Below are 24,669 nucleotides of genomic sequence, written 5' to 3' on the forward strand. Positions count from 1 at the left end.
AAATATACTTGGTAATGTCCTCACACAAGCAGAAATCATAGATGCCAAGTTAGGATACTTAAAACAAAAGAACAGAGGTGTTCCAGAAAAGTGGAACAGTAGTGTATAGGGTATTTCAGGTGGAAAATCCCCAAACCTACCTGATCCTCAGTTGAGCTTTGAACTATTGGTTAAAATATGGAAAGGTCAGCATCTGAATGTAGCCCTTCCTGCTAATTCTGGGCAGGTGCAGAACTTTATCTCCATGGAACATCTGCAGAATATGATCCAAAATTCCATCCAGATGCCAGGAACGCTGAGAATATATTACACCTAATGACTTCAGTGGGAATGATGTGTGTTTGACGTGTCTAAAAAACACAGGCCACGAACTTAGGTGGCTGAATATAGACTATAGCTGAGATCTTAGTCCTTTGCCATGCAGTGGAAAAACTGAAATAGAAATAAAAGGAGATACAACTTCATTGCAGGTGACTAAATTAGGTGAGTTTGAAAGTGCTGGCTTAAGCAAGCATGGTCTAAAAGATCAATGTGAATTGGAAGTTTCTAAAATGGTTGTATCTTCTGTGTAGCAAGAGTTCTTAAGCTTTGATTACGTATGGATCCTGATTTAAAGTACCCCAATGCATGTACATAAGGTCAGCTATCGAAAATGAACAACAGTCCTATCAATGTGATGTTGAAATAATGAATACCAAAGCTCTGATATTTCACTTGGACAAGTTTCATTGTGAACATAGTCAAGGGTAATGTTTGTTGAATGAAAATTTTGGAACAGGTAGCTAGACTTCATAGCAACATTACATGTTTTACAACTGTTAAAAGATAAATTAGTTTCATATCAAAGGGGAAAAATAAAAAGCTCTTTTCTTCAGAGAATTGTCACCATTCTCCCTGCAAGTTAGCATTATTAGCCTGACCATTCCAGTGTTTTTTTGGAATAAACTTTGATGCACCAAGCCTGTTTTATCCAAACTCCTTAACATTTTTCACAAATGCCTTGTGATAACCAACTTTCATTCTGATATGGTAAGAATAACAAAGAAGGAAAGATAGTACAAGAAAAAACAAGGGCTATCATAATACAAAGAACAGCTGTGCAGACAGAGGGTATGAATTAGCAAGGTTGTGTGTTTTCCTAAATCAATTTTTGGATGTGTTTGAAGCCACAGGTCAACATAGTTAAACACTAATGTAAGTAATTCCATTTTGAAAATTCCTTACAATTATTAACTCACTGTGACAACAAGTGCTAGCTGAATCCAGACCCAGAGCATCCCCTTGCAAAGGCCTGAGAAAGATGTTGGAGCAGGGAGGGCTGTTTGAGCAGGCAAATGCACCTTCTTGCCCCCCCCACATAGTCCCCTCACCTCTTTAGCTCTCTGGCATGTGGCAAAAAGTCAGCCTCTGCTCTCCTCCTGCACATCCATGGCCAGGAGCAGACATTTGCTGTGGTAGTGCATCCCAGTCATGAAATCTCTTTTTAGCAGACTGGACAAAAAGTTTACTGCTGGACAAAAGTAATAACTGTACCTATTTACAGCTGAAAAATTACCTGTTTTGTTTTTCCTCAGTGTTACAGCTGCCTTCCTACTGAGGGTCTTGGTATTTTTTCTGTATATATTAAAAATTGCCTGAAACACTGAACATATGTTTTTAGTGCATTTCTTACTACCTTCCACACACATGTGCCGGGTTTAGTAAGAAGTGCTGTTGAATATTTTCACTGAATGTTCTGACCTTAGTTCCAAAAGAAGGAAACCTGAAAAAATATTTACTCTAATTGTGAATAATCAACACCATTTTAGAAGTTGACTGTAAATGAAAATCAGAACTCTTTTATGAACCACATTTAAAAAAAAAAGCCAGAACATAAACCTCTTTCCAACAAGACCTGAATGACCTGGTCACTTGAATTCAATTCAATCTTGCAAGTTTGTTCCTTTTGTCTAGTCGTTGCATATAACTGAGAAATACATCCTGTGCAAATAAAAAGAACATTTTCTAATCCAAAAGAATCAAACAGCTCTTAAATGATTTTATCCAGCATTGTAACCTAGATTCCAAACCAATGAAACCTGAAAAAATATTGACTCCATTTATGCACAACCGACACACGCTTTTTGCTTGTGCTTAGTAGCTGAGTGTAAATGCACAGCTGGAAACATTTCCTCAACCAGCTTTTTTTTTGGTAAACCCCAGCAGCTCCAAGTAATTTTGTAAATAAATATAAATCTTCAATGTGAGTCAACAAGCATTCAAAATCATGTTTCCAATTGTGGTAAAGAAAGACCCCAATAACTTGCAGGTTACACTACTTCTAATTAGACCTTGTTAAGGCTCTGCAGAAAAACTATATTCAGTTTCAACTGCTGACACTGTGTTTCCTGTAACATCTCTGAAATGAAACAGCAGCCTTATTGGAAAGTGAAACAGGATTTCAAACTTTCTTGTTAGATATGCAGTGAATAAAGGATCTTCCAGGTAATCTGTTAACATCAGACTGGCTCCTGTTGTCACTGCCAAAATGCTTGTGGATGAACCAATATGGTGATAAGCATACTGGAAAACACCTGGAAGGGAGGACACAGTCTTCTAGATGAAAATACTCAGATAAAAACCCAAAAGTACCTTAAATATATCAGAAGGTCTATGTTACAGATAAAAGGTTGGTGGATGCATCAGCGTGATCAAGAGATGCTCCAAATAGACTGACAACGGAATTATTTCAGTTCCTTCTGTTTGTAGTATGATGAAAACTTCAGTTTGTAGACACTCAGCACATTATTATTTATCCTCTGAGGAAGGTAAGAAGAAAGCAAATCATTTGCTCACAAAAACACTGTGGATAAAGTGAATAGGTAGTTGCAAGGTCTGACTTGCTGGTATAGCTCATCCAGCAGTCAGAGCAAAAGGGAAAACAGTGCAGTGGTGCACAACCACAAGCTGATTGACTCCATCTTCTTGGCAGGGAAAAAAGCTTTCCCCCCACTTCTCTTATCATGCAGTAATTCAGTACAAACACTCACTACAATCAGACATACTAATTATTCTTAAACAGTATTTTGAGGCTTAGAGTCAGCTTGTTTACCACTCTAAACTGAAACAGATCTTTAATGCAGTCTTAGTGTCAGATCATGATTTCATTAAAGTTCCTAAACAAGGAAATGTGTGGTCTGTTGTACAAATAAACATGCCCTGTGGTTTCATTTCTCTCCTGCTGGGACAAAAATCAGAAGATTAATTACGTTATCTTTTGTTAGTGTTGGAAGAATTTTCATCACATCCCTGTATCAACTAATTCTACGCTGAACCACAAGACCTTTTCTAAATAAATGGTAATGAAGGTCACATTCTTTTTTGATTTGGCATTGAGATATGAGATAAAAGGACAGAGTTAGACTTTTGCTAAGATTTAGAGGCAGAGGTTTTGTGTAAATTTAATTGTAAGAAGGTTTTAATCTGTGAAACTCAATGCTTGAACACATTCCTCCTGACTATCAGTGGAGATGCTTGTCAATCCAATCACAGCTGCTCACATCCTTAAAAGTTGCATACATGTCTGTGCCACAGTAATATAAAATTCAAAGAAGAGTGGATGACAACCTAAATTATGTGTAAAATACCCAGGTGTTGAGTTAAACTTTTAATGAGACAAAGTAATCCCTTAAACCATTGACAGTGTTTTGATTAGCATGCTTTTGATAATTCCACTAAAGTCTGTATCTCAAAGTTATAAAAGCTTCATGAATCTTAATGTCTTCATCAACTGACTGAAACAGTTGTTTTTATTGTTTTGAAATATATATCTTCAATTCCTCCTTTCCAGAGCTGCTAAAAGACATTATGACCAAGGACATATTTAGGAGAAGAAAATAAGCATCAATAGATAAATGCTCTCACATTTCAATTTGAGTTTGGATGCTTGTGCAATGTGAGGAAAAACTGTCATGGATCTGTGTATAATATTTCAATGTAATCTACTGGATCATTTTAACCAAAGCAGCATTTTAACCAAGCAAAAAGCAGGGATCCTTATTGACTCACATGAATATATTAACACAAATGAATATAACATTTCAACATCTAATAGTTAAACCAATCTGAAAAAAATTGCTACATTGAGTGATGAAATGGAGGTTGAAGAATGCTGGCTAAAAAAAGCAATAATTCAGCAGATAAAATTATATCACACTTACACAGGCAGAACTACTGTACTCCTACAGCTAACTGAAATTTCTAGGACCAGTGCAATAAATGATCCACTATGTCCAAATCCTGGATATGACATCTATCAAGCTATTGGATTGTGAGCTTCTGTCAGAAGTTCCATGATCTCTTAAGTAGAATTAAACTAGAATTTAACTCTTAATTTAACTCTTAATTAGAATTAGAATGCTGTTTTCAGCATTTCTACTCCTGTAAAAAATAACCCCATCTAAACTTTCAGCATTGTACTTGCTCCACTGGTAGAGAGGCCATTAACTCTAGCAAAGATCTTGGGAAAAGAGATGAATTGATATATCTGAAATTACCCTACTCAGGCCTTTTCTGAGATGGTTTCTTGGTTTAAAGTACAGCGTGCCAGCACCCAAAACACCAAGAGTACTCAAATAATGCCAGGAAGAACAGTTTTAATGGATTTTTGAAGTGAAAATCAAGCCAAAGAACATACAGCAATTCTGAAGTATGCTTCTCAGAACTCACCTCACTAAGGTGACATATAAATTCTACATTAATCACAACTTCCTCCAGGCTAGCTAGCCTCAAGTTGGGTTTATGGCAGTAAAGGAGCTGTAGGTGAAAATGGGTCACCAGCAGAATGCTCAGTCCAACTTCTGCTAGAGGAATGTCTGTAATAACAAATGCCCCATCACAACAGAAATATTTGTCAGGAAGCTTTTTAAAACAGCTAGTTGCATTAAATACAATAAGAACAATAAAGCAACTATGAGAAAGACTTCATTCTTTCTGGGCTTCATGCTTATAATCCATACTGAAAAGAAATTGCTTTATTTGAGAGCCAGTCTTTAGTATTTCAACCTTCAACAGACTTGGATAGCCTAAGTGAGAATATATCAGCTACAGAAGAACATTTGTGTTCTTCATGAAGGCCAGCCAAGTTAGACTGAGACAGGATACAAATCCACTAGTTTGGCAAGGAGGTGTATGTCAAGAATAGCTGTTATGTAATATAGCTGACTTTATATTTTGCTTCATCAGATATATTTGAATTGAGTAAATGGACTAGAAAGGATCTTCTAATTTTTTATCCTACCTGTGAAAAGAATCATTAGAAGGCATTTGAGGAAAGGATAAATAAACAATGCAAATGTTTTTCAAGGTGCTGAGGGAACCAATAGCCCTTAATAGCCTCACCTGGGATGCCAACAAGCCCAGGAGCCCCATTTAAGCTCACACTTGGGCTTAACATTTGCTTGAGCTGTGCTGCAGGAATACTTGTCTGGTGTTTGTGACTGCACCCTTGAACAAATCCTGGACTTGGTTCATTACTTGCTTTATCTGGAATTGTTGATGGACATGGCTACCAAATTCTGCTTGGATGTCTAAACTGAGGGACTCCATGCTCATCACAGTGGATGTGTCATTAATAGTGCTTTAGTGACCTTCCTTCACTTGGTTGTGTTTAGGAGTTTTTTAAAAGTACTTATCTATGATACACCTTAGACTCCTGGAACTATTGGAAAGGCACAAATCTGTCGAAGTGATAAAAGAAAGAATATCTAATGGGCATATGTAAAAATATCATTACTAACATCAAGCTTCCAGAAGATATTGGTACATCCATACACTTTGTAATACAGCAGAGCTGACAAAAAAAACTGGCTGATAAAAAATATATGGAATATAACCGAAAATACAGGTGTATATAGTCTTAAACACAGCTGATTGGGTAGACATGCATCTAATGACATGAATATCAATTTTCAGAGACTGCATTTTAATTGTTCAATCTATATCAAGCTCCCCAAACGCATACTCGATGCTTTTCAGTGCATGTTCTATAGTAGATGATCCATGAACAGCATTAGACAAAATATCTTGGGCAAACTGAGCTCGAATTGATTCAGGAGAGGTCTCTTTTGCCACTTCTGGATCGGTTGGACCCATTAGTTGCCTCCACTCTTCCACAGCATTTTCCTTTGATAAGACCATTATCACGGATGGGCCCCTGTAAAATCAAATCAGAAATCTCTTACTCTCTCCTGAGGTGCAGACTTAGCTTTGACTGCAGAAGTGTTGTGAAAGGTTATGATAATCATTATGCTATCTGAATTTTGTTAATCTGTTTACATTTTACAAGACTATTTGTGAGTGTTTTGTTTAAGACAATATCCTGTATTTGAAAGCAAAAAAGATGGTGATGATTGGCTATCTGGATCTGGACTTTTTGTTCTAAAAAGATTCTTATCCAACAATTTTCGAAGCTAAACAACATAGTGTTTTATCAATAGCTTTAACTACCAATATTGTGAGGAACATACTTGTCCTACATGGGAAGGACAAAGATTCCATCAGAAATTAGTTCTTTTTAGAAAAAATAGTCCAAAATAACAGTCACTATCCATAACTCTGGAAAGGTTTTGAAACCTTCCTTTTTAGAGGAAGAGCTCTCTCTGCTAGAAGCCGTTAAACTGGCCACAAAGAGTGACAGAGTGCAAAATCCTTACCTTGCTTTGGGTATGTTCTGTTTTGTTGGCACTCTAAATTCAAAGTATTATGTATACTTGCATACCTCAGTATAGTATAATGAGACACTTACTCAGTCATACAAGTCACTAACTGTTCAAAAAAGGCTTTTCCTTCGTGATCCTTGTAAAACTGTGTAGCCATTTCACGAGTTAAAGCTTGTTCTTTAATCTTTGAGATGGTAAATCCAGCCTCTTTAACTCTTTGCATGATGTCATCTAGGAGAAAAACAAGCAAATTGATTCTTGATCAAAACAGTTAAGATTAAAAAAAAAGAAGAAAGGAGTTTAGATGCAAAAATGCACCCACTATTTAGAAGTTCCACAAAATACTAGATGCCCTTTTTTGAAATAAAGTCACCAATGCCTGAAATTCTACCTATAGTATCAAACAATCATGGACAGTGTCACAAACACATCAACAGTCCTCTAAAATAGACAGAAACCATTATCATTGCACTGATTCATCTCTATCCAGGTGACAAACCCAGGCTGTTACAAACTATACCAGCAGCATTCGCTGCTGTTTCTCACATTGAACAGAACGTGGGCTGTAGTTGTGATGCTCTGTCACACGCCAGCTGGCCTGCTAAAATCCATCTGGATTGTTACAAGAGAGGCAGAAAGGCTCACAAAAGCCAATGATGAATCAACATTAGAGAGGGTACTGAAATTGTTAGGACAGAAGAATGCCAAGTAGAGAGTTGGGATATAGGGTTTAAAAAAAAAAGGCATTAAAAACCTTTAAGGTGAGATTCTAAATTGTACATATTGTTGTTTTTACTTTGATCTTTCCTCATCATTCCCTTTGTCTAATGGCAAGTTTCTAGATCTGCCTGGACATGTTTCTATGCGACCTGATGTAGATGAACCTGCTTCTGCAGGGAGGTTGGACTAGATGATCTCTGGAAATCCCTTCCAACCCCTACCATTCTATGATTCTATGAAATGCATCTAATTGAGCTATGACCCTTTTTGAGTCAGTAGAAATACCTGTCTTAAATAAATAGCATAGATTTAGAAAGCCTCCCTCTCCTTTGAATTAAAAACATACTGGGCAGCCACATTGCACAAGTACCCAGTGTTTAAACAGTTTTAACTTAGTTAAGAACTCTCTCACTTCAATTTACTACCATTCTTATGCAGAAAGCTAGAGGCAGCTTAAGTAAACAAAATGTCACATTTGAGACTCTAATATGAATGATACAAGATCTCTAAAGGCATTTCGCTGCACAGAAGAATGTTTCAGAGAATGAAAAGAACACATCTGACGTGATTGACTGCAATATGCATATTGTTAATATATTGTAGAAATTGCATCAGTAGACATGGCCCATGCTTTTTAGATCACTTACCTTTATGCATCTTAGCAGCAGCAGGTTTGATTAATGCCAGAGTGTGCTCCCGAGGGAAGAAGAACTCTAATTCCTTCTGAGCATCAACAGGTGTAGAACTACCATGCAGCTGATTGATCGTTATGTCGTTGATTGCATATTGTGCACGTAAACTAAGGGTCATTAAAAGAGTGAAGCTGCTTAAGGAAATAGCCACTTTGAGCTTTAATTATTAGCCTTAACCTAATGAATACAAATTAATGTTGTTTTGGTGACTTAAGTGCTTGATGATCTCTCTATAGGAATCGAAAGCCTTCATTGGGTACAAAAAGAGCAATCAACATTTTAATTAACCGTCTGAAATGCAAACACCTTCTCTCCCAGCTCTCATCCTGTTATATTTTTAAGATAACAGCAGTTCTTTCTTAATGAAACAGAGTTTCTGTTAACAACAGGTAAGATGATACCTTGGCAATTTCTTAAAACAATATAAACAGGTAAAACTAAGATAATAATTTATAAAATGACTAGGAGAAGCTTAGTCACAAACAAAACATTCTACTGATGCAAAGCTTTTGTTAAGCTGAGAAAATAAGCATCTCTTCTAAAAAACATTGGTGCTGTTTCAAGAAAAAGAAAGTAGTGCCAATATTTGTTTTCTCTGACTCGAGAGATCTTTTAATTCAATGCCCTTTTTAAGACTCAGTCTTTTGTTACGTTTAGCAGCTATAATTTCTCAATAAAACACTATAGTTCCTATGTGTAATACAATCCTTGGCTTCCAAGACAAGTTTAATAGACTGCAGAAATATATATCAGCTTCCAGATGATGGCACTATAGTTACACCAGTTTAGAATGTGTTACTCATCTAGAGGAGGAATGTGAAAGTAACTTTGAAACTGTGAATGATGGTTTAGTATTTTGTGTATTACCTGTTTGGATTTTCCTTTTTAGCCTCTTCAACAACCTTTGGCCCTAGTAGCTGTCTCCAGTGTTCTACAGCATTTTCTCGAGTTAGAGCAAGTATGAGCGTTGGGCCACTGTAAAATGGGAAAACCAGTATGAAAAAAAACATGAGCTGTCTGTAATTTGTACAAGTAATTTGATTATACATAGCCCAGGCTAGGAAAACGAGCCCTAGTATTGGAGGATTATAAAAATGACCTCTGTCTAAACAGCTACAGTCATAAAACCTTATGAGACCTTTTATTAATTTAAGTTTCAAAGTTACTGAATGTTACCATAACAGCAAGAATATTGTAGAATTGGGCTGTGTCTTTATTATCACATGTAAAAATGATGATCAGCTCCTAACTTTTTGTCCCAGCCATATCCCAGTTTCATAAGAGGAGATTGAGGGGGGATCTTATTAACATGTATGCGTATCTAAAGGGTGGGTGTCAGGAGGTTGGGACATCCCTTTTTTCTATAGTAGATAGCAACAGGACAAGGGGCAATGGGATGAAGCTGGAACACAAAAAGTTCCACTTAAACATAACAAAAAACTATTTCACTGTGAGGTGAGGGAGCCCTGGCACAGGCTGCCCAGGGAGGGTGTGGAGGCTCCTTCCTTGGAGGTCTTCAAGACCCACCTGGACATGTTCCTGTGTGACCTGATCTAGGTGACCCTGCTTCTGCAGGGGGGTTGGACTGGATGATCTGTAAAGGTCCCTTCCAGCCCCTACCATTCTATGATTCTATGATATGAAGGCAATATCCAGCCATCGTTTATTTTCCTCCCCAAGGCATCCAGCACACAGCCTGAATGAAAGGTTCAGGGCTCTGCTACAAACTGATTCAATGCAGCCTTCCAGAGCAGAGCTCAGCAAGTTTCACACAAATCAATACAAGTGGCAGCTGACTCTGACAACACACTAGCTACTCTCCATCTCTTTATTTAATTTTTAAAAACCTAACCTATTTATCTATTGTACTTGAGAATTTTATCATTATCTTCAGTTTTCTGGTCCTGTTTTGAGTTTTGTTAAACTCTCTGAGATACATGGTTGTCTTGTAGCAATGTGTTATTCAGGCTGATTGTTCATTCTGAAGATTTCAGTCTTGTTTATAGATCTACATTCTCATTTTTCATTCAACTTACCTGGTCATTTGTTCTAGAAGGACTGGGAAGTAGTCTTCATTTTCATGCTCCTTGTAAAATTCACGTGTTTGCTCTTCAGACAGGATTATTTCTTTCTGCATTGCTATTTGGAAGCCATCATCCTTTATTCTTTGTATGATAGAATCTGTTGAATATATTGAAGTAATGCTAAATTGCTATCCATTTGTTAATTTTCACACTTGCAAAGCAAATGCAGGGATTTTCCAATCATAATGTTGCATTTTTACAGGTGAATTGATTTCCTAACTGAAGAACAGAAAACTAATTTAAAGCAACTGCTGAAGGGCTTCAGTAGTTGTATGGACACTCAGAAAGCTTATACTCACCTCTCAAACTTTCTCTCAGGAAAGCTCTGTAGGAGTTCATGATGGAGAAATATGATGTGTTACCATCATAAAAAGAAAGTCTAAAGATTTTTGAATATGTGGATAGTAGTTTATTTGTCTTACAAGACCACATGCAGAAGTAAAGCAGTATTTGGCACACATCAAAATGATGCTGTAATTACCTACACATGGGCTGCAAAACTGCTGCTCTAAGCAACATGTTAGATAACAAATAAGAAGGTAAATACAAAAGGAGTGGTCAAATTGATAGCCTTACAGGTCTCTGTGTATGGGTTATTTCAAGTACAAAGGTTCTCCAGTTAGAGAGTTATTTAGAATCTAGGAAGACATGCAAATATACACCTGAGAAGAAAAGTAAACTTGTATGGATGGAGCTTGATGCTAATAGGATATAATCACTTCTTTTTTTAAAGATGTGACAAGGTTGTCTGTATAGGCCTGCTCTTGTGCAGCCCTGCCTTATGCAGCATAGACCATCCTAGGTCACATCTCTTTCATCTACCATTGATCTGCCTCGGACCTGCCGTTCAAGAATGACATCAGTTACTTTATTGTGCTGGGAACTATGATCACCCATACTGTATTTTGAAAATGCTAACTTCTCTGAGAGCCCTTCTAGAAACATTCCATTAAAATATAAGTTCTAAACAAGTTTTTGAATCAACCAATCAATGGAAGAAAATAGCAGTAACATGTTCTCAATATATCAAAACCATTGTCTATAACTTCTGACAAAGACAACTGTTGACTTAGTGCTGAGGAGAGAATGCAACTGAGGCATGTTTAGTTACTATAGGTTTTAAAAGTCAAAATATGAGATTTTTTTATATACCCTAGGCAGAAATTGTAGTTATTAACACTTACTTCGCCTTTCCTTTAAGAGTGAAGGTCTAATTAAGGCCAAAGTCCTTTCAACTCTTTGGTCTTTTGAGTTTATATCAAAATTTGGGAAAAAGAAAGCAAGTTGTCTGCTGGCATCTTCTACACTGTCTTGCACATCACATATATTTAATATACTCTCAGTTTTCACAATTCCTTCCAACCTAGCGAGACACAAAATAATGTAGTATTGAAGTCATTGCATGTATTGTGTTCACATTTGACTCCTTGAAGATGTACTTTCTTAAAGTTTAGTGAAACATTAGAATGACAAACTAAGTTTTTAGAGTAATGTTTCTGAGAATTATCAATCTTCTCAAAATTTGCCTTGTGCTATGAAAGAGAAATCTCAGCCATGCAGCTTTTCTGCATTCCCTCTGGCTTATTCAAAATAGCCTTTCTGTTTCACTAGACCGAATTACTACTGACAAGTATACAGTGCATAATGAATGATCAATAAAAGAATTGTGCTTAATTCATGTATCATCTGAACACAAAAATGATAACACTACAAAATTGTCTTTTACAGAGTTACTTCTCATTGATACTTACCAGTTTTTCTGAGATGCTAACTTTGTAAATACAAAATACTTAGAAAAAATGCAATATTCCCCAATTGTATTAAATTAATGCAGAAAGGGATACAACAGACATCAACAAGAGAAGGGCTGTGGTTAACAGGTTAAGAGAAGTTCTCCTTTCCCCTCTACCCTACCCTCGTGAGACCACATCTGGAATATTGTGTCCAGTTCTGGGCCCCTCAGTTCCAGAAGGACAGGGAGCTGCTGGAGAGAGCTCAGCACAGGGGCACAAAGGTGATGGAGTGGAGCATCTCCCTTATAATAAAAGGCTGAGGGAGCTGGGGTTCTTGAGCTTGGAAAAGGAGACTGAGGAGGTCACCTCATTAATGCTTGCAAATATGTAAAGGGTGGGTGTCAGGAGGATGCAACCAGGCTGTTCTCAGTGATGGCCAATGCTAGGGCAAGGGGTAATGGGTATAAAGTGGAACACAAGAGATTCCAAAGAAATACAAGGAAGAATTTCTTCACTGTTGAGGTGAGGGAGCACTAGAACAGGCTGCCCAGATGGGTTGTTGAATCTCCTCCTCTGGAGACATTCAGACTCCACCTGGACAAGTTCCTGTTTGACCTACTCTAAGTGGTCCTGCTCTGGCAGGAGGGTTGCACTGGATGATCTTTCAAGATCCCTTCCAACCCTTAAGATTCTGTGATTCTGTGACAACTTCTTTTTTTGGAACAAAGTACTTAAACTCCTGTTGCTTTAAGCAAATCTCTTGTCTAAATATAAAACTTGATGCAACATTGGAATTTTTGGGAATGCCTTCTTTACTGTCTGATGCTGTGTATACAGCTATCTTCCTTTTTAAAATTCTCTACATCTACTTGTCATAGGAGAAACACAGACATTTCAAGATACCACGATTGGAAGGACAGGGAGCAAAACCCCAAACCCTCCCCCTTATTTTCTGTTTTTTACAGAGAGCTCCCAGGGAGTACAGCATATTTCAAGTGTCCCCTAGTCTCCCCTGGGCCACATCTGCTACTTGCCAGCACCCATAGGAGTAAATCCTCAAGGGTCAACACTGTCAGTCATTTTATCTGGGTGAACTAGTATGATGTGGAATGGGACTGACTACATCAGCTTTGAACTGTGAGCACTGCTCCTGTTGGTCTGGCAACCTTTTATAGGGTAGTTCAGAAACAGCAAGAGATCAGTGTGCTTTGCTTGTTGTCTTTACCTAGCAAGTGTGGAGTTTTGGTGTTCCTACAGGAACTGTGATTTATTCTCTAGTGGTGGTCCTGTGAAGGATGCACATGGGCACATGGCATCTGTATGAATGCACCCTGGTTTATGGTTTGCTCTGAATACTGTAACTGAATCACCTCTACATGGTTTCACTGGTACTTACTTGTCTGGCTTAGCCTCCAGCTCATCAGACATACTCTCACTCAATTTACGTAGCTCTTTCCAGTGAGGAATAGAATCAGTTGCTTCTTTTTTAGTGATTACCAGAACGTGGCATGGTCCACTCATCATGAATTGAACAAAGTCATCAAAACCAGCCTAAAAAATTGTATTTTTGCCCATTAGAAATTCCAAGAACTCTGAATTTATAATCAGAAGTGAGACTAGCATCCTTAACTCATAATTCCTGTTCTACCATGGCATCCACATACATCACCCCAAACCCTGGCAAATTGTTTGGGAAAGTTTCTGATCAATCATCTGGGAATAAAAAAAGAATCAAAAGCAAAATTAATTGAAAGTAATAAATAATAAAGTAATTGAAAAATTACTTTGATTGAAAGTAATAAAGTAATAAATCTACATGATGCAAGTACCTCGTGTTCTTCCAGGTTAAAATGCAAAGGGTAAAGGTGAAGAAAATTATCTAGAAAGTTGATGGGATCAAATGCCACACTTGCAGTAGCACATGCTGTGTGACATAATAAATGGCAACACTGTTCCATGCATAAACTTTTAAACTAAAAAGTCATCTAGCTGGCTGTAAATACAGAACAGAGATATTTGCAAGATGTTTGGAGGCTTTTCCTTCAATCTCTTTACTATATTCTTTTCACTCCTTCAGCTTCAGCCTTCAATCCTGTAAAAGTACCTTTAAATCAAATAACTTTTGAAGCTGCTGTGTTTTTTCCTTGCATGTCACCTTTTTCTTCAATATTGTGAATTTCCTCCTTTTTTTTCTTACCTTTTAAATATTTATCTAAATCTTTTCTTTGCCAGTCACCTTCATCTGGTTATGTATGATACATTTTTTCCTTTAATAATAGGAGGATGAAATAATCACATCTATGTTTTGAATACAATGCTTTTCTCTTTCAATTATCTTCATATCTATGCATACACTTATCCCACTTCACAATTTCAACAAATTCAGAAGAGACAGAATGAATGCAAGCACAAAAACATTTAGTACAATGCATAAAGGGGGTATTTGTTCTGTTGTGACTTCAAAGATACACTTGCCCATGTTAGAAGAAACAGATGTGGCTGTTAGTGTCCTGGATCACCCAGCTTCATCATTAAAAAGGAACAGTTTCTGCTGCTAGTTATATCTGAAGGTCTATTGCCTTGAGTATCAGTTCAGTTATACTAGGCAGCCTCCGGACCTTCAGAAAGCTTGCAGAGTATTAAATCAAGAATGATTTTGCCCAGTGAGAGCAAAGGAGTCTATGTTCTAGATCATAACTTTAATGTAATTATTTTTCAACTTAAAAAAACACTTAAAGAATGGTAAATTAGCTTCTCAATATGCATAGGGCCCTCTGGATCGCTTCTATGCTTGATGGTAGTTTTGTTATTCTCCCAGCCCTAATGTTGGCTGGGATCTGCCCTGCTGTAGTAGTGCTGCCACACAGCAAACTTTGCATGTTTTTTTGTCTGTTCCTTCCATGTCTCCCTCTACGCCTAACTAATCTCAAATTTGGCTGCTGTTCCCATGAAGGTAATTTTACCTGTATTTTAAAACTGCCTCTATCTAAACTAGAATCCCAGTTCTGCTAAAATCAAGCTCTTTGTGATTTCTTACAAACTCTGTTACTTTTCTAAATCATAGTCTAGAAGCCGTCTGGTGATGACTATCAGAGTTCTTTTTTCCCTCTGACTTCAGTAGGAGTAGCTTATCTCACTCTCACTTGTTTGGAATGCCACAAGAACACTTTCCCAGCTGCTTCTTTTACTTACACTGACCCTTTCATTAATCCCTTCCATTGGTTCCTCTGCTTTATGGAACGGGAACAGGTTGCTCAGAGAGGTTGTGGATATCCCATCACTTGAAATCTTCAAGGCCAGGTTGGACGAGGCTTTGAGCAGCCTGGTCTAGTGGAAGGTGTCCCTGCCCATGGCAGGAGAGTTGGATCAAGATGATCTTTGATGTCACTTCCAACAGAAACCATCCCATGGTATGATTCTATTATAATATCATTTTTACTATGTACTAAATCTACATTGATTCACTTCTTCAATGTACTAGAAATTTATGAGACAGATTTGCAAACACATATAACTACAATTTATACATTTTACCTTCTCCTTTTGTTTAGGCTTTTAGTCTGTTTTTACCTGTTCTTTATTCTGGGCATAGAACACTCTGATTTGCTCTTCAGTTAGCATTTTCTCTTCTGCCACCTCGATGGTAAATCCTGCATCTCTAATCTGCAATTATTCAGATGTTACTCAGCTGCATTTGAAAATGGATAAATGCCAAATCTTATGTTCTTCTAAATCTAAAGACTGATCAATTTTTGGAAGCTATCTTAAGTTTAAAATTCTCTGAAATATTCCAAGCATAATAACTACATTTGCCTAAATTGAAGTTCCAGCTTTTGGAAGAACTTCACTAAGTTCAAGATTAAAATGCTCACTAATTCTCAAGGTAATGCTTGGGAAACATGTAGTGCAGTTTAATGCATGTATTCATTCAGTAGTTACTAAACCCTTTCATTCAAAATGAAATCAGCTTGTTTTAAACCTTGTGATTAACATGCAAGTGCTTCTAAAAATGTTATTATAAACTATGTTATAATCACAGTAGTCATATAAATGTTGATTTGTCAACAATTGTTGTATTAGGCTGAACTATTTTATGATTATCTGTTTTAAGTTACATTACTGCACTAAATTCAAGCACGTTTAAGAGATGCACACTTACATGACCTATAGCAAAATCCATACTCCACTGGTATGAGGCTTCTACGATATGCTGATATTTAAACAACAAGAGCACTACCCAGCCCCAATACTGATCTTACACATTAATCTGCACTCTGCCTTTTAAAAGCCCCTACAATGCTGCTGGGTGTTTTGGAATTGCCTCGACAAAGCTGAGTGTGGAAACAGTGTGGGTACACACCTCATGAGGTAGTGCAGAGACAGAGCCAACTAGCAGCTGCTCAGCTCCAGTTAAATTGCTTTTAAGCACTGCTTGCTTATTTTTGCCTTTACTAAGCTTCTTTTTCTCTGGCCAAGGTAGAGTAGTTGCAGAAACAACCTCTACCACACTTTGATTTTTCTTTCCTGCAAAGGTCACTGGCCCTGTATTAACTCTTTTAAAATTAAAGTAATTTTATCTTGACATATATTGTTATGAGTCTTTTTATTTGGTAACAGAAACAGTGAGAAAATCCTGTAATTGAAATGAGAGTTACTATAGTACCATATTCTGGAAGGCAAAAGACTTTTCTTTCCCTATGTGATGATTTAAACAAATACTGAGTCCTTGGATGGCTCCTTGCACGCTGGAAGCACATTTTTAACTGCAGGAACAAATATTGTACTACTGACATATATTAGTGCACAATTACTAGTGCACATGCATCAGCCTCACCATCAATTCATGTATATTGTCATCTGTGTCTGCACACATGGTCTCTTCCATAAGGAACTGGTTAGTTGATTTATGTCTACAATTCTTTAAGATGCAGTGCAAAGTATTAACTTCAGCACCACAATATCTACTTCTCACTTCTATTGCAATATAAGGGGGAAAAAAAAGGACACTTTTCTGTCTGTAGATTTCACCTGTCCTTGACTGGCACGGTATGAATTAACATCCATCTCATCTAGTGACATAAAATATTGAAGCAATAGTATCATTCCAAATGCCATGTTATTTCAGGTCAAAATTATCTTGCTTTGATCATCCTTATCATAAAAGCATTAACAGCATCTGGGAAGGAACAACCTTATGCACCAGTACAGGTTGGGGATTGACCTGCTGGAGAGCAGCTCTGCAGAGAGAGACCTGGGAGTGCTGGTTGATAATAAACTGACCATGAGCCAGCAATGTGCCCTCGTGGCCAAGAAGCCAATGGCAGCCTGGGATGCATCAAGAAGAGTGTGGCCAGCAGGTCAAGGGAGGTTCTGCTCCCTCTCTACTCTGCCTTGATGAGGCCTCATCTGGAGTCCTGTGTCCAGTTGTGGGCTCCTCAGCTCAAGAGGGACAGGGAAGTGCTGGAGAGAGTCCAGCACAGGGCCACCAAGATGGAATAGACTGGAACATCTTTAATACGAGAAAAGGCTGCAGGAACTGGGGCTGTTTAGTCTGGAGGAGACTGAGGGGGCATCTCATTAATATTTAAATACATCTAAAAGGTGGATGTCAGGAGGCTGGGGTATCCCTGTTTTCTATTGTATCTAGCACCAGGACAAGGGGTAATGGGATGAAGCTGGAACACAAAAAGTTCCACTTAAACATAAGGAGAAACTATTTCCCTGTTGAGGTGAGGGAGCCCTGGCACAGGCTGCCCAGGGAGGGTGTGGAGGCTCCTTCCTTGGAGGTCTTCAAGACCCTCCTGGACATGTTCCTGTGTGACCTGATCTAGGTGACCCTGCTTCTGCAGGAGGTTGAACTAGATGATCTCTAAAGGTCTCTTCCAACCCTACCATTCTATGATTCCATGATTCTATGAACAGATCTTGTTCTAAAGCCTGGCATAGATTAGGATCTACTTAATCTTACATCTTGCTACTATGTCTCTTAACTAAACAGGGTAAAAGAATCTTTTCAGATCCTGTCTACCTTTTGTTTAATTTCCTCTACGCGTCCCTCTAAGACGTCATCAGGTTTTATTATTCCAACAGAGTATCTGACTACTTCTGAAAAAAGGAAAAAAATCACATGTCAATTAAGACATTCATCAAAAGGAATACACAACTAAATTTTCCATTACTTACAAATGTGTTTCTCTAAATAATTCTCCATTTTAATATTAAGATAGCAAAGCAATGATCCAAAGGAATTAGTGACTCCAGCACTAGAAGCATATCTTGGAGTTCAGGGCTCTTTGGCCATCACTGGAATTTACATTCCTGATGAACCACTGGTGGTTTGGCTTATATGATGGAGAAATGTTTCACATACAAGTAGGTGTGGCAGGAAAACCGCAGTTTAGGATGGATTCTTTGTCTAAGGAGGTTTGTATGTGTAAGATCAGAAATATGAAAGGCAATGAATATTACAAAGGAAAATTCACTATCTGTGTGAATATTGGAGATTTACAGTAAAATATACATTTCTTGTAATAGTAGAGGTTGATTTCCTTAACACTGTGGATGCTGAAGTCATTTATGGTAAGTTTCTGTTGAAGTAACATGCCTGCTAACATAATCTAATGTTTAAAACAAGAGATGTTCCTGGTATAGACATACTGTTACAACATCCACTGCATACTGAACCCAACAAAATGACAGAAAGTGATCAAAAGAGAATACAAAATACATCACCTTCACAGAATTTGAGGTTTACTGTTAAGTTTTAGAATAGAATTCAATCAGATCCCAACACTAGAGGAGGACTTAATGGTAGATCTAACAGAAACACCAGACTACTACTCATTTCCAGTACTAGAAAACACTCATAGGTACCTGCATATGGTAAGGAAAATATTACCACAGAATGTTATTATATTATGGCTTCTGAAACCTAACCTGAAACTAAACTCAAGTTGAAAACTCTGTTCCCTGATTTGTTCACACATTTAGGCTCTGTGGATTAATGTGAAGTCTGTATATAACTGCTAAAGAAATTGTAATACTGGACTATGAGGTCTCAGAGGGTTTATGAAGCTGAGGTCAGGAATACGTCACTTGAACCGTACAATGAAGTAGCCATGAAGAGGAAGGAGGACGTTCCTATGTGACCTGATCTAGGTGGACCTGCTTCTGCAGTGGGGTTGGACTAGATGATCTCTAAAGGTCCCTTCCAACCCCTACCATTCTATGATTCTATGACATCAGGAGAAGGGACATAACTTAATCCAGGACTGTGATCTAGTGCCTTCTCACAGGCATGCTTCATCAAGATGAGGGTGGAGAACTTTATTCCATCTCAGTGTTCCCGAATGTGCACATATGTAGCAGTAGGAAGCTTCAATAGCTACAGATAATAATAATAATAGGAAAGATGTAGGTCCTAGCTCATGGGAAGCTGAGAAAAATCATAGAAATGAGACACACAAACAGGATGGTGCTCATTTTCCAAACCTTTTGGAATCTCATCTTCCTATAGTTGATTTATGCTCTTATGCAAGTCTGGTTTTTGGCTCTTTAATGTGGTGAAAGAGTTAATTAAAAATAATCTGATATACAAGGCATACCTTTCCTTCACACATTGATTCTCTCTATCCTCTCAAGTTGCCCTTTTTAGTATTCCCCTAGAACATCCAAGGGTTAACGAACATGGCCTCAACAAAAGTGTATATACCTAACACAAGGACTGTGTAGAAGTGACTTTTAGGTGCTAGTTTTACACAGGAAAATTCTGAAATCTGAGCATTGCCAGGGTGGAAGTGAAAATACTGTTCATGACATTGTGATAACTTCATTCCTTAGAGAAGAAAGCTTCCCCTCAGTTTGATATCTACGATCACAGACTCTTGCATTATTAACTCAGTCACACAAAGGTCTATTAGTGCTGGATATAGCTTATTTCTAATAAAATAATTAAAAAGATGTTTGATCTTTCTCTTTCTGTTAAAGTTTCTAAAACAAATCAAATACATTTACCTTCAGGTACGGTCTCCTCAATAGACTCGTCTGATGATTTATCTTCTAGATCTTCTAGGAAAACAAGTTCGTCTACCTAAGGTATTTGCAAGTAGAAGTATATGATCAATGTGAAGCTAAAGTCACCAAACACAACTGTCAGGCCTTTACTACACTTTTATCTTCATGTAAGGATGTTTTTGCTACCAGGGAAAGCAAGCAGTTCTAAGAAAGACCTTGGTTTAGCCTGATTTTCCCTAAAGGAGCTACAGTTCGCTAAAAGTTTCCATTCAGTCTGAGTGGAGCTCTTTCATCTCCATTATCACTCAAAACAAGCAGTGTGCCATGACTATTTCCCATGTCTTTGTTTTATATAATGCACTAAGTTATCTATGAAATAGTCCTCAAAGAAAAAAGATGACTAAACCTTTTACATGCTAGTGACGTTTTGCCCAGCTCTCCATTTCTTGCATTAATAGACTAAGCTGTACATTTCTTAAGTTTTTATAAAGTATGATTCAATGGAAATGACTCAAAAAATCCCCCAAACCAACCCTCATACGTCACTTTCCTGTTATGAACAAAACACAGACAATTAAACATAACCAAAACTACTGTCACAGGCACTGAGAGAAACCATGGAGCTGTAATAAAAATACTTATTTATATTGAATTATCTGTTTTGTGAGTACTTCGACACGTTTTTTCTTTCCAGCTGCAATTTCCCTCTCTTCTTGCACTAGCTCTGTTATTTTCTTACTTATAAGAGGACCATTTGCACCTTTCACTGTTGCAATGATTTTGCCATTCTGTAAAAGAGAAAATAAGACTCTCACTGAGTTCTCATCACTTAGTTTACACATTTACTTGAATTGTGGAATGTGCTATATCTTGCTGCTTTTTCCAGCAACAGAACCACTTCCCATGCCCATTGAAGTGAATTCCAAAACTACTACTGCTTCTAATAGTTCAGAATGAACCTTTCTTGTTTTTCTTGCTTCCTTTCCTTCTCCATATACTTTTCTGTGTTTATTTCTAGGCTCACCATTAATAGTACAGTCAGAAGTAAATGCAAACATGGAATTTACTATCTCTTCATTGCTATAACATGGAGTATCCTATTTTTTGTTTACCTTATGTTTACATTCCAGTGCATGCTCTATCACATTCAGGAGCACTATAGTGAAGCTAACTACTGGTGATTAAAGAGATTGCAGAGTAGAGGAAGATGACTTTCCTTGACCTTGAGAACAATGTTCTCAAGAGCCACAGATTTAGACACAGGAAACAGCCCCAAGTAAACAACTTCTGATGATATTACCCTACATACTGTAAAATGAAAACACATGATTTATACAGATTCATACTGCTTTCAAATCTAATGAAAAATCAAGGACAAAGTAGGCAGTGCACTGAAATAAACTGATACCATGTACTTACAACACAAAAGAGAAACACGGGTTCACAGTTGTTCCTAAATGGTTTCAGAGTTGGAATACTGTCAGCCTCTGCCTGAAATCAGATGGAAAAGATTATTTATGTGTGTGTATATATGTGCAGGTAGAAAACTTTTTGCCCTCAAGAAAGCTGCACTTTGGTGTTACACCTTCAAACTGTAGTCTTAAATATAACTAGCTGTCCTTATGGCACTTGCTGGTGGTGAAGAAAGAACTGGTTTGGCAATGTGGGATTGGCCTCCCTTCACATTATAGCAGCTAAGCACAGAAAACCACCTTATCTTAATACTATTTTCCCATGTAGGTTATAGTAACATACATAAATGAGGAAGTAGTCCATGCAGTATTGATGGAAGAGATTATCCTCTGTATTAAGTTCTTTGACGTGCAGTCAACCATATGAAAGAATTTGAGATTACCTCTAAACATAACTGCCTGGTTTTTGGGGTATAATAAAATGCATGTATTTTCTGCAAAAATGCTTTGATTAAGCAATTGCAAGATTTTAGTAACATGAGAAAGGATGAACTTGATCAGCATCTGGGAGGCACTGAAATGGTGATGAAGCTGGAACACAAAATATTCTGTTTAAACATCAAAAAAACCTCCATTCTACCCCTTGTCCTGTTGCTAGATACAATAGAAAAAAGGGATGTCCCAACCTCCTGACATCACTAATCTTATTAAGGAAAATAAAAGTTGTGGGATATCAGCTCCCTTTCTACTATAGCTCCTTCCATATTAATCACCATTTCTAATCTGCCCCTGAACAAAGTCTTATGTGGAAATATAGAAAAAAAGAGGCAATCAGGCCAAAATTAGGATGACTTGATACAAGGACAGCAAAATGAAAGCTCTGTATAAGCAGACAGATAAAAAAATGTATCTAAAATAAAATGTAAAGAAAAGTTCCATATGGAATTTACATCCTTACCACTGCAAAATGCAACAGATCGTCTTCACCCAGCTCACTCTGCAGTCTTCTGAATAAATTCAACACAGCTTTGCAAGGGCCACACCAAGCTTGATACACATCTATTACTAAAATGTTAATAGTTTGGAATTACAAGCAGCTGACTTGTGGAACTTGTGAAATGAAACATATTAATGAGTGTGTTGGAAAAGTACTGAGAAGACTTTTACAAGTATCTTTCAGTCCTCTTCTAGTCAATGAATACATCACGAATACATCAATATATTCAGTGGATACATTCTGGTTTATTTCAATTATCTTTACTGTAAACAACCTACTTTACTATTTGAAATCATTAATCCAAACAGCTACTTTTGTCTCTTACGTCTTTTCCTTTTAATTGTTCATTTTCTTTTCCCACTGTTGGTCTTCATTCTTATCTAGATCTTTATTCTAGAGGATTTCTACTTCCCTGAGCTCATATAGATCATTTATTTCCCATTACTGCTCCTCTCTTTACATGATCCTATTAGAGATGTGTTCCTTCTACCCTGATACAACTCCCAGGAGGCCTAGGAGACATTGTTTCTGGACTGAACAAACTGAAGACTGGGGATGATACACATCACAGAACCTGCACTCTCAAGAGTGTTGACTGATTATCTGCTGAGTACAACTGTACAGTATTAATTTAGTCTGTACAAGATTTTAGGGAAAAACTTCCACAGAAATGCCCAACCCTCTACTATACAGAATACCATTTTGGAAAAGTGTTTCCTAGCCATTGGTGTAAAACCTTGTGTAAAATAAAGGATAATATGATTTGTAACATGTGCTTATGTATGTAGAAGACTATATATTAATAAACAATATTTACATTTATAAACATATTAATATAACCTTTCTTTAAAACATATTATGATGCCAGTCTTCTGGATTTATGACAAGTATCTATTAAATATGATGTGATGTAAAAGTATTAAAATCTGTACATGTCTTCATGAAAGATTAAACAGAAAATAGTTGACAGTACCTACTACACCGTTTGTCAGCACCATTTCATCCCACTGGCTTTGACTGGTTATTACAGTCTGAAATAAAACAAATCAACATTTCGACATCATAAAAAGGCAGAAAAAACATTTCTATTAATCTCTGGGATTCTTTAAGTAATTAGAATTTATACCTGAAGCTGGATTTCTTTCTTCTTGCCTGCCATTTCTCTGTGATTATAGGAAACATATCAAAATATGAAACACATTTAGCAGTTGTTTAAAATAATATGACATGCAGAACTGATTTTTCCAAGCTGATCTAGGTGAATCTGCTTCTGCAGGGGAGTTGGACTAGATAATCTCTCATGGTCTCTTCCAACCCCTACCATTCTACGATTCTATGATTTATATGTTTTTCAACACAGTGCTGCCTCTTGATTCCCTTAAAAATTAACTGAAGATTCTACAACAAGGGCAGTTAACACCATACACCAAAATTCTGTGGAGCACTACACAACTTATTTGCAAAACCCACGTGGCACAGGAAACAATAAAATTTAAGTCCTTAATTTGTCAGAGTCTTCAAAAATTTTGGCCTCAATAACTTTTCAAGCTTATAAGTAATCTGCTCAGAATGACTACAGGGACCTTGGATGTGTTGACAGCTACTGCAGCAGCAGACCATTTCAGAAAAATATTCATTAAAGAGCTTCAATTCTACTGGCATCAAATCAGGCTTCCTTTCTTCTGGGACATGTGCATAGCAACAACTTACACGTATCCCATAGCTAAATCTCAGACTGAATCCTGATGCATTCATCATTCTGTCATTAATAAAAATATCCTTTCTACTTTTTTCTCTCTCCCTTATTTTTTTTAAGTAGATAATTAACTATGAGCTGGGCAGGAAAACGATCTCAGTTAAGTTACATAAGTGGATGAAGTTTGACTTAAATGGAGTTTGACTGAAAAATAAAGGTTATCACTGCATCAGAAGGTGGAGTGGAGGTTTCTAAAGTTCTTAGCTAGAATGGTAGTCTTTGTCTTGGGGGGAAAATAAAAGTGCTACCGTGAATGTGACCTCTGCTCACACTGATATCTAACAAGTGAACCAGTAAATACACCTAGAGTTTGAACTATTGTGGCATTCCTAGGAGAGCTGCTCCCTTCAGATTACAGACTGAGACATAGTGGCAAATGTGAGAACTCCTGCCCTCTTGTTCACATTTTGTATAAAAATATTATTAAGGAATTAAATGTTAAATTAAGACCTTCTTCAAATCATTTAAATCCAGTAGTGAGACAGAGTCATTAGTATGCCATCAATTTCAGTTCTCTGAAGACTGGGAAGGTTGATGCCAAATACTGAAACCATGGCAAAGTGA

General features: G+C 37.3%; 1 protein-coding gene across 1 annotated transcript; it reads right to left on the reverse strand.

Annotated features, from left to right (window-relative positions):
• Positions 1-5,970: 5,970 nt before the first annotated feature.
• Positions 5,971-23,508, reverse strand: NME8 (NME/NM23 family member 8). Its single transcript, XM_061997121.1, has 15 exons — positions 23,476-23,508; positions 23,323-23,380; positions 22,311-22,417; positions 21,360-21,431; positions 20,612-20,728; positions 19,941-20,016; positions 17,956-18,032; positions 15,498-15,590; positions 13,324-13,478; positions 11,379-11,557; positions 10,147-10,291; positions 8,978-9,085; positions 8,066-8,217; positions 6,785-6,929; positions 5,971-6,193 (listed from the first exon to the last, which is right to left on the reverse strand). Exons 1-15 carry the CDS (start codon positions 23,506-23,508, stop codon positions 5,971-5,973), a joined length of 1,740 nt encoding a protein of 579 aa, XP_061853105.1.
• Between the last annotated feature and the right edge of the window lie 1,161 nt (positions 23,509-24,669).

Source organism: Colius striatus, chromosome 5 (assembly GCF_028858725.1).
Source record: "Colius striatus isolate bColStr4 chromosome 5, bColStr4.1.hap1, whole genome shotgun sequence".
Taxonomy (NCBI): Eukaryota; Metazoa; Chordata; class Aves; order Coliiformes; family Coliidae; genus Colius; species Colius striatus.

What these genes read in the sequence shown, in the direction of transcription:
- NME8 (XM_061997121.1), bottom strand. Translation starts at nt 23,508, where the DNA reads ATGGCAGGCAAGAAGAAAGAAATCCAGCTTCAG. An exon ending in GCTGACAAACGGTGTAGTAG is followed by an intron (nt 22,418 to 23,322) that starts GTACTGTCAACT and finishes TTAACATTTTAG; the next exon opens with TAATAGATGTGTATCAAGCT. An exon ending in CCGTGTTTCTCTTTTGTGTT is followed by an intron (nt 20,729 to 21,359) that starts GTAAGTACATGG and finishes TCTCTTTTACAG; the next exon opens with AATGGCAAAATCATTGCAAC.